The sequence below is a fragment of the Nilaparvata lugens genome, chromosome 7 (assembly GCF_014356525.2).
Source record: "Nilaparvata lugens isolate BPH chromosome 7, ASM1435652v1, whole genome shotgun sequence".
In the NCBI taxonomy this organism is placed as follows: Eukaryota; Metazoa; Arthropoda; class Insecta; order Hemiptera; family Delphacidae; genus Nilaparvata; species Nilaparvata lugens.
In genome coordinates, this window is record NC_052510.1 from 45,976,995 (window position 1) to 45,994,575 (window position 17,581).

Sequence of the window (17,581 nt, forward strand, 5' to 3'; positions counted from 1 at the left end):
CATTATAAACATTGTAAATTCAGCAGTCTAAAAGTCAGATTCTCCTAACAATCAATCCTATGCAATGGTTTAGTGGGCTATCTATGAGTAGTTGAATTTACTGAGAAATTATTTCAATAAGTAAGGCAGTCATAAGCGTAATGATTACCTCCCATTTCATCTTGAAATTCCTTCAAGACTCGTAGCATTTAGCCATTCACGCTCCTTTCGAGATTCACAACAGCGAGATTCCTTTCGAGATTCAGCTTCACATTACCACTGTAACTCAGATCAAGGAGACTGATTCCAGCCATATATTCGCTGAACGCAATCCAGATTTTATTGCTCGACACATAAATAGAGCATACGAGAAGACAAAGAGGCCAGTGGGAAGAGATACACAAATTAAGCGGCGGAGAATTCCCAAATAGGACCGCAGGATAAATAGGACCAAATAGGACCGCAGGGACTTGGCGCTCTAATAATAATTATCATGTGAATCAGGAGTCACGATCTCGCTTTTCCTTTTGAGCCGCCATGTAGGGAATATAACAAGACCCATACGTGTCAGATAAGGGACTAATTTTCCTGGAGAGAAAAGGGTTGGCAACGAGTCCCTTCCGCCACTCTTAATTGAAAGCAAAGTGCCTGTGTCGAGTAGGAGAAAGCTACCGGGCACCAATTAAAGGAGATAAAACTGATAAGGCCGGCTCCAAACCGAACTCGCTAACGGCAACCGGCAGGTAAACCCTTCAAGGGATGCGCACAACCCTTCCTACAACCCTACAACACCCTCGCCACCCTCCACATGCATTTAATGTCCTAATCTGGCAAGTCATTGCTTGTTCCACGACCGCAGTGCCAACTCCTTAATCGTTCTCTGCTGAATTATTATGCGTGAGTCTGCGATGCTTTGAACACATTCCACAAAATATGAGATCAAATCAAATCAAGTTTGTTGCCTCAAAATAATACACAAAAACAATACATGATATAAATTTTGAAAAAAATCTCTCAAAATTACAAAAAAATACAAATAATGATTAAAATGATGAATGAATGAACATTAATATGATTGAGGTTGATGGTAATGAATGCTATGTGATCGCCTTCAATACAGTACATATGTCGTAAAGACGTAACCAATAACAAAATTATTCGTTTTTGCAGGCATAAACGATTGGCAGGCAATATTCGATTTCAATATGACCTATCACGTAATTAAGTGAAATTTATCGATCCTACTTATCTGCGAACCAAGAAACTAATCGAAGTATAAATCGAGCGATTAAATCATTAATCTTTGAGCATAGTAGTAATATCAAGTAGTGTCTTCAGAAGCAGCAGTGGCAAAATAAATTACACCTTTCACTTGAGATCTTTAAAACTGAGGTTGAAATGAAATGATGCTTAACTTATGTAAGCATCAGATAACAAAAAGAGCTGGAAAAATTTAGATCCTTCCCCCATTATAAACTGAGAACCTAAAAAAGGTCGTCAGTATTCATTTTAAACAGTGCTTTTTTTTGTTCAAACCCCCACCCCAAAGAATTTCAAGGACGCAGTCAGTGACTAAACACCCCCTTCCCACAAAAGTGGGTACCCTTAGCCACATATCAGAATATTGAATGTTCACCTCATTGAACTGTTGGTAAAAATACAAATTCAAGATTTATATGAAGCTTATATGAAACATTGATTAAACTCATGATTGTTCTTTCCAGAATCGTTTTCAATCATAGGTTTTCAACGAGATACTGCATTTCTGTTCCATTTTCAGTTGAAGCCAATACAATCAGAAATTGGAGAAATAATAATTTCATAATCACCTCTCGTACGCGTAATTATCTTTTCATAATAATTTCAGATTTCTGAATCCAATTTTATTGATCCAGGAAGAAGAAAGAAGTAGTAGTGAATTTGGACTAACAAAATCTCTAAAAGAGCTGAATCTGAACTTGAGAGTGTAGGGGAAGAACGAGTAGCAAAAACTGTAATGGGCTTTCGTGCTTTGTTCTGATTGCTGGCACTAATTTAATTTTCACCTAGGACACTCGTAACAAAGTCCCCTCTCGGCTTCGGTCATCAAAAGGCCCTCTCAAGGACCCTGTCTACATACTAAAACACTCCTCCCGCCTCAATAACATGTGAGCAGGACTTAGAAGGGCGACAGAATGTGCATGCTTGGTTGACAACAACTCTCTTTGCGATGGTCATAGGAAATGGATGGCGGAAGAAGTTTCAGGACACCACAGATTAGTGTGGTTTCAAAGAAAGAGTAGTTTGCCTATAGTGAGGTCCACGTTATAATAAAAATGAATTAAACAGAAAAGAGCGGCATTAATTTTTACGCTGAAAATTAGAGTTGGCGATGCCGGAGTGCTGAATGTAGGGGAAGTTTGGGTGAGGGGGAGGATTGAGATAAGTTATCATTACAGGGGAGGAATTTCGTTAGCGGGGGTGAGTTCCGGCAAGAAAAGATTTGTGAAAGGAATGATTTAAGAGTTGAAGATAGTAGCTGCGTAATGCCTCACTTGTGATTTCTCTACACCTCACTTTATTCCACTCTGGAGAGAAGGAGGCTCTCATTCCTGCGGGTGAGTGAGAGAAGATAAATAGAGGTAACAAAATTCGAGATTGTCCCGAACCCTGGAGGCGAGATGGGCAGAAATTGAAATATGCTTCGCCGCCAAAACTCGACCAAACTGTCTTCCACCCTTTGCTATCATAGGCGGGTGTCACGCTTTATTACTGCTTGTTCCCTTTGAGATAACGCGAAATGCATTAATAATTGATTAATATCACCGATTTAGAAGCAGCCATTAGAACTCAAATTAGCTTGCGGCAATATATTCCTCATAATGTCTTTGACCTGTGGTTTTCTCGTTCAAATTACTGATTATAGTACGGTGACATAGTAGCATAGATTCTAAATAAATTATTTCGCATGATTGGTTGAATTTTCCAAAACACAAGAATTTTCTGGAATCTGATCAGGCCAACGACGAACGAATCATTTTCTACAACTAAGAATTCCAAAAATCTACTTCTGAATCATATTTGACAATTTGATGTTTTGTTTTGTGAGAGTGATACACTAAAAAAGGAGTTATCAAGTACCTTTTTTATTTTATCAAAACACAACTAGTTTCAACACTTTAATTTCAGATTTAACTTTCATTGATCATCACATCAATTTTCAACCACTTCTTCATTGAACGTGAATGAATAAAATAATATTGGAGAAAAGATCTGGATAGATTGATAACTTAATATTGGCTAACAATAATATTATTTTCATGAAAAGGAAAGTGAGTATTATTTTGTGAGAGTACTATTCAAAGTTCAAGTTATGAGAAGAATTTGTAACATAAATTTCCAACAATAAATTAGTATCCAATTATATTGGAAGAGAAATCTGAATAAAAACGTTCAATTAATTTACGTGATAAGTGTCTGAAGCGACTATTTTAATGACTTTTCCAATGACCAACGCTAAAAACACTGGAGTAAAAAGCTAGTCGACAATTTTTTCAGTGGGTTTCTTCAGTTCAGTTTCCTGCACAAGCCTTTTAACGTGTAAGGGTGGAATCCACCCTCATTCTACTTTCTTCCCTTTCTGGTATTATTGCATTTCTTGTCAGCTTTTTATGGCTCGGTTTTAGTTCCGTACTCAGACGGTTTTCTCCTCGTTTTTCACTCTCCTCCCCACCCCCTCCACAACACGGGAAAACATATTGTCTCAAAAACGATTCTACGTTTTTTGATTACTACTATTTGCATACGGAGATGAACAGTTTATTTTCTTGTCTTTTCCCGCAAGTAGTCCTCCTCACTTCATAAGGGATTCGCAGAACACAATAGAAAAAGCAATAAGCGACAACTTATTCCTTCCGTTTTCCATCTCCCTTACTCCTCTTCGGTCTCCTCTTACCATCTCAGTTCGATCACATCCATCCCATCCCACTAAGATAACTCAAATACACCGGTTCTACTCGAACCCCTAATCATTTAAATCGAATCGACTGGTAGTTTATTTTGCATGTAGTCGCCATCATTTATTGTTGCCTGCTTTGGTAAAAAGATATATATGTAATTTGTTGTCTCAGAACTCAATTTCCCCTGTTGCATACCGAACTAGACGACTTTAATAACTCAGAGTCAATATTTACCCAAGCATATTTTGTGAAAGGAGCTGATGACGAGAATTGATCTGAATTCCAATTCGGGTCACATTTATTTCATCTCAGATCTTAGGTGATCTCGAATCAGATGTTTGAAAGGGGGTCAGTTTATCGGAATTCCAGTTCGTCTAGTTCCTGTTGTGTTCAGAAAGTCCAGTGGATACAGTATCATTTAATCTGATGATATTCATGATATATTTATTATAGTACCAGCATATGGCTATTTACAAGCAAAAACGTTACCACCTAACCTACCCTTTCATTTTTGAAACATAATTATTCAAAAATAGCTCAACTCCCCATTTGTTCAAGTTTCTCACGATATGGTCAAAATAGACACTATAGTGAGGTCCACGTTATAATGACAGTATTTGATCAACTTTGGTTCTGCTATCCTTGTCTATCATTCCACAAAGCCGGTTCTACTATCCATTTCTAGGTCCACAACGATGACAATTATGTTTTTGACAGTGTAGAAATATAATTAATTAATGCAGAGAATCGGCATCGCTATTCTTCTATCTTTATCCACTGCCATTATAACGTGGACCACACTATAGATGAACTGATATCGAAAGAAACTGAGACCCTCCCTTCAAATACAGTTCGATAAGAAAAACATTCAGATCATGAAGGATATGTTTTGTCACTGAAATATGAACAATACAGTCGATGTAAGACTGTTTAGTCATTGAGATGGTTGACCTGCAGAAAACAGGAAAAATTCATGCAATATTGAATGAGCCAGTGAAGCATCAAGACCTTCTCTACATAGAAAATCCAAGTTTAAGAACAATATTTGAGATTTGGGATCAGATGTTGTTCTGTGGTCCTCAACTTACAATAAAGGTATCTTGTTAGAATGTTCTTTTATTACTTTCCTATCCTTCAAACCATTTATATTGCTCAGATTGAGATAGCTCACCAGTTCATGACATGTGTATTATTATATTAATAACTCAACACAATACTGTATTTATGCTCATGCCTCAACTTCTGGGTACCAGGCCATAATAAGCCGTATCCCTTAAAAAACATGATTGTATAATGAATGAATATGAAATCATATAAATGGTACATACTCATCGTTTTGCTGTTCATGAGATCGATATGCTGAGTAATCCTGGACACAATTGCCCCCGTACACTCTGAAACACCATTTAGACAATCAAACCATCTCTATAGTGAGGTCCACATCATAATGGCAGTATTTGATAACATTGGTGTTGCTGTCCTTGTCTATCATTCGACAAAGAAGATAGCCCTATCCTTCTCTAGATCCGTAATGTTGCCAGATCAGTTTTTAACAATATAGAAATATAATTAATCAACAAAATATTAATCTCAATCATGATAATTTATTACTTGATCATTCAAAAATATATTTTCTTGATAGATAAAATATAATTGACTATTTTTAAGAAGAATTAACATTTTATATTTCATAAGATATACCGGTATCAGCTATATTCTATAGAAGGTATAAAATCGGCAACGCTGTTTTCCTATTTATCTCCATTGCCATTATAGCTTGGACCTCACTATAGTGATTACTTGTGGTTCCAATTTTTCATAAATCTCCCACGAATAGCATTCCATTTTACTATGTTGTTTTGATAAGTTAGCAATTATATCGAACTTATGAAACGACTTTGTTCATTACTGTTTAAGTTGAAATTGTGGTAAGTTGACAATGCAATGAGTTGACTATAAATAAGTTTACAATGGCATCGAACATATTAAGCGGAAATTTACTTATTGTCGTTTGGTGGTTTGAGTTAGCCTTACTAGATCATTATATAAATTTCATAATCTGATAGAATGAGCGTTTATTATCGCCTGAAGAGCATTGGAGCAATTATAACCCATTACAATTTGGGAAGAGATAACTTCCAAGACCGCAAAAGTTATAGTGCTTAGAGCACTGTCGAGATAAACTATGAGCTAGTGCCATGGAGTAGGAACAATATCTTCTGCAGATTCAAGTGATATTTACCCCCTAATCGTTATCGATCTAACATTAACAAGGTAACATTTTTGATTGTAGATTTAGTTCTTGATTGTACTTCCGAAGGATAGATTTCCAGTAATCAGTATTCAAATGGAATACTGAACATATTATATCTGAGATGAGTCTGTGAAACCAATTTCTGTCTAAATATGTACAACTAAAAATTATGGGAGTATACACATTATAGTTTTCAAGTTCATTCCTGATGAAGATCCTTGGAATTCTCAACAAGGCTTCAATTTATTCTCATCTCAAGCCTGAAGTTTTTAACAACAGTTGATACTTCCAGTCTATTAGGTTGATACTTGATAACACTCAATGTGATATCCATATAATTATGTTCATTGAATAGCTCAATATCGTGGCACCGAGCTTCGCTCGTTATTTTTATTTATTGGTAAACAGAACACAATTCTTTTAAATGATCGTGTTTATATTTTACAGCTGGCTATACGTCAGCTTATGAATTTCGGGGATGCGATATTTTGATTTTCCACAGAATCACTCGCTCACTTTTTACTATCCACAGACGACGAAAGTCTCAGCTGTTTCAGCCAAGGATGAATTATCCTTTTAATGTCGTTCAACGAGTTTTCCCAAGGATGAGACCTAGTGCAATCGATTTTTATATCATAAACCTACTATGTTCAAAATTTCGTGAAAATCGTTAGAGCCGTTAAAGACATCCGTTGAACATAAATAACCAGATATAAAAATATAAAAATAACCAGATAACCAGATATAAATATATAAACAGATATACAGAAATTGCTCGCTCAATATAATAGGATAGTAATAGTCTGTACTGAGTTTCTGACTGATTGAGTACCTATCAGTTATCGCACATCAAATCAAGTTACATTGTAAAATGTTTGGCAATGAAATTATTGAATCTTGTATCTCCTAAAAATTGACTAGGAATGGAAAAATGATAATATACACTTGACGCTTATTTTCCCTTGATTGTATTGAACTTGAAAGCAGCGCTCAGTTCGATAATTAATTGATATATTTATTTGAGGAGAATATTTCCATCCAAATGAATATGGTTCTCAGATTAAAAAGATATTCTGTAAACAAATCACTGTATATGGAATTCCTATGTCGTAGCCTCCAAATAGCTCTCACAAACACGATTTCCTCTGAATCCGATTAAGAGCCACTGACTGTATACAAAAAATCGACAAGAAGGCAAAGTAGGATTTTGATTGATGCATGGACTATGCTTTGGTAGGGGTGAGTGCAAATGGAGTGGACACTTGATGCTTCACTGATGTCCGTCCACGTCTGAATGCCCGACAGAGCACCTTACTTCCATTTTTCATCCGACCCTCTTCCATCATGGATGGGTCAGCTTCACATCATCAAGAGAGAGATTGTGCATGATAAGGAGGAAATGGGTAAATCTTACTGGGAAAAGATCTATTTGCAATCTAAAATGAGAAGGAGAAAAAGTGTGAGAGAGTAAAAAGTAAATTCGTATGGCTTTTGTTGCGGGAAGCGGGAAGGTCCCACCGCCTGAATATATAATTTAAGCCGTCAATGGGACTTACGACTGTCATACTTCAGCCGGGACCAACAGTTTAACGTTCCCATCCGATAACATGTGAGAGAGTGGGAAGAGGAGATTGATAAACGATAAAGGAGACCAAAAGAGAGTTTTCCTTCAGGAAGATTGTATCAAATTATGACTGTTGATTTGTCTTCAAAATAATTTCCTCTCTTTTTGTTGAAAGATGGAGAATCTTAGAGGTTAATAAACTGTGGATATTACTTCGTGGTATAATCATCGTCGATGAATATAAGTTTTTTCAACTCGATCTTATTAGAAGGATATTGTAACTGCTTGTCTAAGTGGCTCTGTATAAATTATAGAAGAATGATTTATCACTTCGCTTCGTTTTCATTATACATTATTTCTGAGTTGATCGGAAATAAATTTATGAAATTCACAATAAATAAATGAATGAATGCCTCAACTCAACGATTTAAATCCAGGAAAAATATGTTTGCCGTAATGTCCAAGAAATTTATTTACTGTCCCAAAAGGTATTTTGTTTATGCGATGATAACTTCATTTTGATTTATTATTGCTATTTATTCAATATAGAACAAGAGAGCTTAAGTCTTGAAAAATATGATAGCAGATTTGGTGATTATTCTAGTAAAGTTGTACAGTAATGATAATTTAATTTGTGTAGCAAGTAGATACAAGATACTGTGTAATAAATACTATAAATAGTGCTCCAATTTTCAGAATGATATTGTTAGGGGACATTTCATTCAGTCCCTGCAGCATACCTGTTATAAGAACTTCATTAATTAATTTTAGAGCCTCAGGTCATCCTCAGCAGTTTATATAAATATAATATATGCTACTATACATGTTGTAGAGTGTAGGCTATGTTCTGCTAGCATAAAAAATTATCTAGAGGGAGAAAAATATACCACCGTTTTTGTGTCCATTATAATAACAGAGGCCAACAGTGCTTCGCCTATTTTCAGCCAGAGGCGTCTGCTGTCGGCTGTCGATAATCGTAGTTGTACAGTTTGCCGCAAGATATCGCTGGAGGCATCTCCATCAGTCCTTGACATTGGAGGCATCACAATAAGTCGCTGGAGGCTAGAGGAAGTTGCTTTTCAAAGGCAGATCCAGGTTTTCTGTTTTCCTGCTTTTCCGATTTTTACCTCCTCCTCTTTTAAATTTTCTCCTCCAGATTTTCAAACTCTCTCCTCTTTGAGCTTGAGAGGTTTATAGCATAATCGGTAATGGGTATGGGAAGATTATGATTGTGAGATGAATTAATTTATAAGGAAAGGTGTATTCTATTGGATTGGAAGTACAATACCTAATCAAACTCAAAAAACTAGAAATCTGTTCAATGTGTGAATGAAGGATTTTTGTTGATTACTTGACACTATCATCAGTCATCAGTCACGGAGCTATTGACTACTTGAGAATAAAAAGCTACACTCTTAAATCCTAGCATCCCAATTTCCAGCAATAATCAATATTTTATATATTCTGTCTTGACTAGGAAATATCGAATTTTTAATTGCATTCGAATTACAAAGTGCATGTCAAAGGCAGTAGAACAAGTGAGTTGATGGCGATTTGAGGGACCTAATGTAAGAGGAATGAAAACAAACAATTCAACTGTATAAATTCTTTAATTATTATTTCAATTATAATTTAAATCAAAATCTGTGATATCTTTATATGGAAGACGGCATAAGCAGCCTGATATCTTGTTTGCTCGTAAAACAATCGAATACCCCACTCAGTATGATAGAACGGAGGAGGTTATCGAATCACAATACTAGTATAATACCGAAAAATAACAACTATATCCAATTCTTAATTTCAAAAGCTTTCTCCCATCAGTGGCCATTCGAATCAGTAGTCAATTTAGTAACAAATTTGAAATAAATATCCAAAAGGATGATCAACATTTTAATCCCAGTCAGCCTCTTTTGAGTTTCCGATAATGATAAAACTATTGAAATATTTAAGATTTTCTTGAAAAGTTCTCTTATCAATTTAGCTATACAGATTGTAACGTATTTAAATTTGGATGGATAAATAAAAATCCCTAGTTGAAAGATTTATAGGTCTAAGTGAAATAATAGGCTAATATCGCCAAAGATGATAACGTTAAAGATTAGATAATATCAGACATCCTGGCTAAATTGTACAACAGCCTAATAAAAATGGAAATAATTTTTGCTACCGGTATAATATTATATAAAATATTGAAAATTTGAGGTTAGGCATAAAACATCTACTGATCGGCGACCTAATGATTGACCGAGTCGCACAATGTAGAGTCTGACCAAACACCTTGGCAGAAATTTATTGTGGCAAAACAGTATGCAACTTGAGGAACTAAACGTTACACGTGGCTAATTGTTGTAATTTAGGAATCAATCTATAACCTTTATAAAATTACTTGGCATGTAAAAGGCATATTAAAAAACCCCAACAAAATAATTAAATGTATTAAGGAAGTAGGAGGTTACTGGGCGCATGAATACTGTAATAATTTGCATGCACCAATCAAGTAGTGGCAATTGATAGGCGGCAATAGTGAGCCAGTTCAAATATATTTGTATATATTTCTACAAATGATGAAAATTTGTAAATTATTGTTGTACAGTTTATATTTTGTATACGGCCTGAAGGCAAAGAAATTATGAAAGATGTAACATAAGTAATAATTTAATAGTGTGGTACGATCTATTTGAGCCTTGAATGGCGGAGGAACAGAATATTTAAATTTTATGTAAATTTGGAAATCGGAAATGAAAATTGTAAAAATGAGAAGGGAGAACCACCACTCGCCTGCCAACTACCACCGTGAGAGGTCACCAAAAATTATAGAGCGCAATACCTTACTGTACCTTTTAATAATTTAAAGTTAAATTGAATTACTAAATTTTCTCATAAGACTTTGTGATGCTAATGTAAAGCAAAAGTCATTTTTGAATAATTTTATAACCCCTTGGAAGAGACGACTCCGGCTACTATAATTCAGGACCACCAGGAGTTTGGGTCGACACCAGCAGCTCATAGAAAATTCCGGCACGTGAGTGAAAAATATTGAAATAGTGATAGGGCGCCCTCAGTGCTTCGAAATTAAATAAGAATCAAAGCTAGCTCGTTGAAAGGGTTTTTTTATAGATTAAGAATTTGGTAAAAATACTTGCGCAAGTAAAGATAGTATAAAAGGTATTTTATTAGATAGTAACGAATCAGTCCATATATCAAATGATCCATCAATCAAAGAATACTAAGATCTAGGCTGTTAATACATTATTTATATGATCATTAATTTCTACAATATAATTTGCGATAATTTAATGTAGCTCTGATTCACTAGATGAATTGATCTATCTATTCCATCAGGTGCCGAATCTCGCACCCTGAGATAAAAAATATATTTATTACAAAGAAATCTATTAGAAACTATAGAATTTAATATATATATTTGGATTACTAGTTTGTCAATTTATCATGCTGACTTAAGAAATTTAGATTCTAAATAGAATCGTCCAAGTTGACAAGTATCAGCAAGCTGATATCGAAGCTGCATGCAAACAAATGCATATGATCATAAAATGAAAGCACATGGTAGCGTTTCGTGCTATAGAACTTAAAGAATAGTATTGGCCTGTGATATTTTATTGATTTCGATTATTGTTTTGTCTTATATTATATATTTCTGTCGCTCTATATATTTTTGCTCCGATTCATTTTTGAGATATTTGTTAATATATGTATCAAATTTTTTATGGTGTATGATTTATTTTTTATTCCTCTATACTGTAGGCTATAAGCTATATATATATATATATATATTTTTTTTTAATAAATTATCAGTATTATTGTGGAAGCTCATATCTGGGCCTATAAAGATTTTTATGAGACTATATTCTAGTAAAAACCACGACCTGATTTTATAATTATTAAAATATTTTCATGCTCTACCGATTGATGCCAAGCAGGAGGCTAATCGTTATTTAATTATAAAAAATAACGTGACAAGATATAACGGAGTGATCCGTGGTCTACTGGATAGAGTGCTTGCTTAGCAGCATAGAGATCTCGGGTTCAAACCCTCTCATAGCCAAAAGTTTTTTAACCAGATCACTCCCGTGTTATCGGATGGGCACGTTAAACTGTCGGTCCCGGCTGAAGTATGACAGTCGTAAGGCCCATTGACGGCTTAAATTATATATTCAGGCGGTGAGACCTTCCCGCAAGGGACTCCCCACCAACAAAAGCCATACAAATTTACTTTTCACTTTTTTACAGATATAACAAGCGGTGGATCTACTGCTTTTCTAATAACAGTTCTATACTTTGAAAAAAGAGAGGTATGTAATTTGAAAAAAAGATCAGATTGATACTAGAATTATGTTAAAAATGAATTCTGTTTCAACAGCAATAAGAAATGAACAAAATCGTCCTCTCATAATAAAGGATTGAAATAATTATAGTCCAAGGATATGGTGCATTTGCAAAATTGTTGCAATACGTATGGGGATATAAGACTGATGCAAAAAATAATCACCGAATCATGATCAAAGAAATCAACGGTGAATTGAGAGGCGATTAAGTTCTACGAGGAAATAATGAGAAATGAATGCGATGTTGGAGTTGGGGAGTCACCAGTCTTCTATCTCTTTCACTCAACATATTTCCATCAGCCTCTCTCTCACTTGTTCTTCCCTTTACATTACCGTTCCACTCTTCTCTCTCCATCACTCAGCATATTTCTATCAGCACCTCTCTCACTCTCTCTCTCCCTTCACATTACCGTTCGTTCTCATCAGTCTGTCTCTTTCCGAATTGTGTCACGCAATTTAGTAATAAATCCAAGTCAAACACACCACTCAATTACATACCCATAGTGCTCGCTCGTAAATTATCAATTTTCACTTCTTAAACGAGAATATTAATAACCCACTCGAAAATAATAAATTGCTACAGCATGATTCCAGAATAGCACGTGATGAGGCTCTCAGGAGATTGGAAGTCTGTTTATCGGACATGAATCTTGATTAAACTACCCTTTCACTGAAGCAATGACGAATTTTAAGAGGAATAAATGAAATACAGGAAGGAGGATTTGTTGATTGGCATTATCGACTCATATAATTTATTAGTAGTCTTTCATAATGAAGTATTGTGAAAGGGCTACTTTAGTTGTTTGATTATTATAGAAACTACTATTACCCTCTTTTTACTTTTTTATATTAATACAAGTAGTACCTTTATAATATTGTCTTATTCGATTTACGATTCAGAGTGTTGACTTTGGGAAAGTCGTTTTAGTCCATACAGGTTAATTCATGCGTTGTGTTGTATACTTGAAGTTAATCATGTTGCAGTTGATTGGTAGTTTCAATATTGTCAGTACAACAAAAATGATTCTCATTAAATAAAAATGCTAAGAAATTGTCAAAAACCACAGATTTTATAGATAATCAGAAAGACCGGCAGCACCATTGTCAATCTCTGATAAACTAAAAAAAAAAAAGAAAAAATGATTTTGACATGGTTAATAACTAAGTATCCCTTATTTGTCAGATGTCATGATGTCATGTATTATGAAAGATGTTCAGCAAAATCATTGGGTATATCCCAAAGTTAAAAATTTGATACCCTCAAGTTGTCAAGAAAATGTAAACTAGGCCGACTGGCAATGTAAATTAGATTTTTGCGAGAAAATAATTCATACTTCTGCTATTCATTCATCTATTCACATTCCATAATAAACAAACCAAATACATGATCAGAAAAGGACCAACAGGCGTAGCTCAAAACTGTTCCCTTTCCGAATTCACGACTCCTTCATTGAAATTATGATATACAATTTAAAATTTGAAAGTATAAACGTGAATTATGAAACTGTGTAATAATGGAGCTTACGCTATTTTAAACTGAAATGAATCCTATTTTCCTGAAATAGGGATCAATTTTTTTCAAATCCTGTCTCTCGCAAGGTTCAAGCAAAGTCTAGTGATATAAGTGAGTTTGTAGAGAAATTAAACTCATAAGAAGAAAGCCGTGAAACGTCTGGAAAGGTGATAAATCATGAGGATCGTGTAAAAGGAGGGGAGATCACTTTTTTCAAAGGCACAGTAGCGGTGATGTTGGTGTCAGTAGTGACACTTGACTAAGACACTGCTAAGAGATGTGTTCTACAAGAGAAAGCGAGACAGAAATATGAAGAATGTCAGTGAGTGAGAGGGAAAAGTGAAGAGGAAGACCTTATTGGGGTGTGAAGGTACGAAAAGAATGGGGTATGTCATGTTGAACCCTGGTCAAATGCACCCTCATGACAGAGAACTCGCTTTTCTCTCACTTGCACCATCTATCTATCGATGACACCCTCTCACTCTATCACGCCCACCCTTTCCTCACAAGCCCCACAATTTGTTTCAAAGGTCCACAATCTTGAGCAATATTCCTAGGATTAGGGGTCACTCCAATATGTTCTTCGACATAAATCATTGTTAAGGAATGACTAACATGCTTTTGCCCCCTCCCTCTTACACCTCTACTTCCCCCCCCCACCAGTCAACACTGCGGCCGAAATATGATGTCATTTATATGGAAATAGACAACAGATACGAAGGGTGCAGATCTAGTCGTTTGTAAATATGGCAAAAGAGATGGGACATTCCATGGATGACCAGCGAAAACTCAAATGAATCTACTTGGAAAATTAAATAAGTTCGGAACTGTGAATTATGGTGGAATATACTATTAATAACCAAATTCTTATTCATTTCGAACAAGGTTTAGAATATTCCCATCGAGTGTACGAGAGGAGAATTGAGAATTACTGATAGGAAATTGGCTTACTGCTCTGAAATAATACCATAAAGTAACCATAAGCTTGTATATGATTTTTCTGAGATAATACTGACCGACATAATTCAATTGATGAACCACCTGAAAAGTATTCATCACATATCAATACATATTCGGCTCCCTCCTATTTCTTCTCCTTCCACGTCTTCCGGTTGTTGAATATTTCCCGATAACACAGGATCAATATCCAATTTCAAATTTGACACGCTATCAGACGAAGCTATCAAACACAAGCAATCGAATGAATGAGCTCAACTTATTTTTGTATCTATCATGAATTCTTCAATACTATTTCTTCCATTAAAAGTTTTGAATTACATAATTTTCTTCTATTGTCACTTTGCCAGTGATTACGATGTGTTGAATACCATCATACCATGATTTATATAGATAAAAATCATTGTCGTATTTGATTTCTCTGACTGAAGATTGAAACGTTTATTAAATTCATGACAAAGAAGGAATTTCAGGCATTCTTGAGAGAAACAAACCTTTTATTTCAATGAATTAATCGAGTTTTAACACTGAAATAAAGACTATCATAATTGTGAAAAATATGAAATATTCACTCACAATTATTTATATTTCATATATTCATATCTTTCACAACCATTTTACTCTGAAAGTCGTCAGTTCAGTGTTAGAACTTGATGAATTCATTGTGATTTGAGATTTGTTTCCCTCAAACAATGTCGAGTCTGCAACTCTGGAAGTCGTTATTTCAGAGTTAGAACTTGATGAAACATGTAGCAGTTCATTATGCATTAAGAAATTCAAGACATCAATTAATTGTATTCAAATTTTGTATTTGCTCACTTCAACGTCACTCAAAATACTACAATCTCAAAATTACAAGCTAAAAATCTTCACCAACTGTTTACTCAACGTTGATGAATACCAAACACAACACAGTAGCATAAAAGGTTGTAACTTCGGCTAACTATATAACTCCATTCATTGCCTGGAACCACCAACACTTTTCCCCAAGCAGCCATATATTCTACGAGCTGATAAAATCAAACATGCAGAGAGATCCTGCCGGCGAATTTGTCTGTTACTTCGAGAGGTTCACCATCTTCTTCTGACAACTGCCATTTGGAATCCTGACGCTCTCTATCCTTCTCTACAGGTCTTTGTCAGCCAGCTCTCCTTACTCAAGTCTGAGGATAGTATACAGTATCTTATCCTATACGACAGTGAACGTATGCTATATATACTATCCTTGAGTCAAGCCTGTCGTCTCATTATAAAGCCTTGTTTGTCCATTGCATGACAAGGCGTGGAAAAAAGCAAGTCGCTGAGATGCACACAAGCTAATGACCTATGTGCCCTTCTCAGCTAGCTACTTAATAAAAACCATCCAAGTAAATAAGCACACTTGGAATTAACTGTGAGAAATTGTCATCTGGGAAGTCCCACTTACCGAAATATTTGAATGAATGATGTAAGAGAGTTTCGGTGAGACCATACATTTTACCAAAATACTGGTTTATCAGCAAAGAACAGACCCGGATGCTGTTCTTATCGTCTACTGGTTTGAGAAAAATTTTTGTCAAGGAATAAAAATACTGGAATACTAGTTATAAAGTTGTGAAATATTCCCAGTTCCTGTAATATTTTGAGTTCCATTTGTATCTAGTAATGATTATTTGCTTCATATTGATGGAGAATTATTCTCCTTTCTGACGCTTTGGACAAACTTCAAATATGGAATACGATATGAATCATATTATCCGAATAGTTATTGGAAATTAGCATAGTGATAAGAGTTTCATGCTAATTCACAACTGAATTCAATTATTATTTGAGTTGAGTTATTGAGATTTGAGTTTTAATTCATCACAATCTTAATTAGTTGCAAAAAATTAGTTGAATGCATTTATGAATAAATAAACTTAATTTTTGAATAAGCAATTAACAAAACAAAATAGTTTCAATACAATAAATTAGCTGTTACAATTGATTTGTAAAAATTCATATTGCAAGAATATCCGAATCGTGAGGAAGTTCCAAGAGATAATAAAAAAAATAGATGAATGAGAAGAGGTTAACATTAGTAGGTAGCTGAAAATATGATCAAATCGGAAATTGGTTGAATTTAGATTATTAGTTCAGTTGGATTATCCTTCAATCACCTTGAAATTCAGAAAACAAATAACTCACTGGGCTACATAAGCTCTAGACGACGTTAAAGACGTTTTAACAAACTCTCAGACATATCGTTTTTAACCGCTAGCCAATAAACTTCGAATCGTATGAAACCGTCAGGTGATGAAGTAAAATGAGACAGACATAATAATAAGAACGGTGTCATAAGTGTGTTTTGGGCCGTTCCATTTTATTCTCCCGACCGCAACCACACACACAAACGAGCAACATAATTTCCACTGTGAAAATAAACCGAGCAGTAAAGCATACTATTTACGGGCCAATGTAGCCCATAAAAACGGCAATAAACATCCCGGGAAAACCGAGACTTTCTCATTGAGTAGTGTGGAAAACTGGATTAGCCGTAAAAATAACAAGTTTCGATACTTTTTCTCCGGAAGACGCACACTTCAGTAATGAAAAGGGGGTAGGATCTCCATTACGGCTATTGAATGATTGGATCTCAGATGGAGAATCTTTACTGGGTTAGGAGTGCGACGTCTAGGAGTCCCGACTTTTAGGAACGCATCCCTAGGGATGCCTCTACCCCATCGATTTCGTCCGGTGACCTCATCACGGTTCTCCTTCTAGAGGGAGAAACAAAACAACCCCCTCCCACTAGTAATGAGATTATCTTTATCGCTGCCGTTATTCCCTTTTTATTATGAGCTCCCAACTCACTCCTACTCTCACAAAGTGCCAGTTCTTTCTCTCTCTCGGTATACATTCCGCTACCGTAATCCTGGTGATAATGACATGTAGTCGTGATTCGGCAAGCTTATTGCTCTACTTGCAACAGATTCTGTTGAGCCTTCCTTTTGTACTTTCCTGAATGGCTGAAGCGGCTTACTGCACATCGAAATCCTGATAAGCTCT

The 17,581-nt window shown here is 35.3% G+C and overlaps 1 protein-coding gene across 2 annotated transcripts in view; it reads right to left on the minus strand.

The window, feature by feature from the left end:
* Positions 1–17,581, minus strand: part of LOC111056776 (protein trachealess) — a 293,770-nt gene that overhangs the window by 91,119 nt on the left and 185,070 nt on the right. The window contains exon 4 of one of the 2 annotated variants that reach the window (XM_039432904.1): positions 5,246–5,311. The exons of the other annotated variant lie outside the window; for it this stretch is intronic. Within the exon in view, the coding sequence (XP_039288838.1) occupies positions 5,246–5,311 (66 nt within the window). The remainder of the gene's footprint in view (positions 1–5,245; positions 5,312–17,581) is intronic. 2 annotated transcript variants of the gene reach the window in all.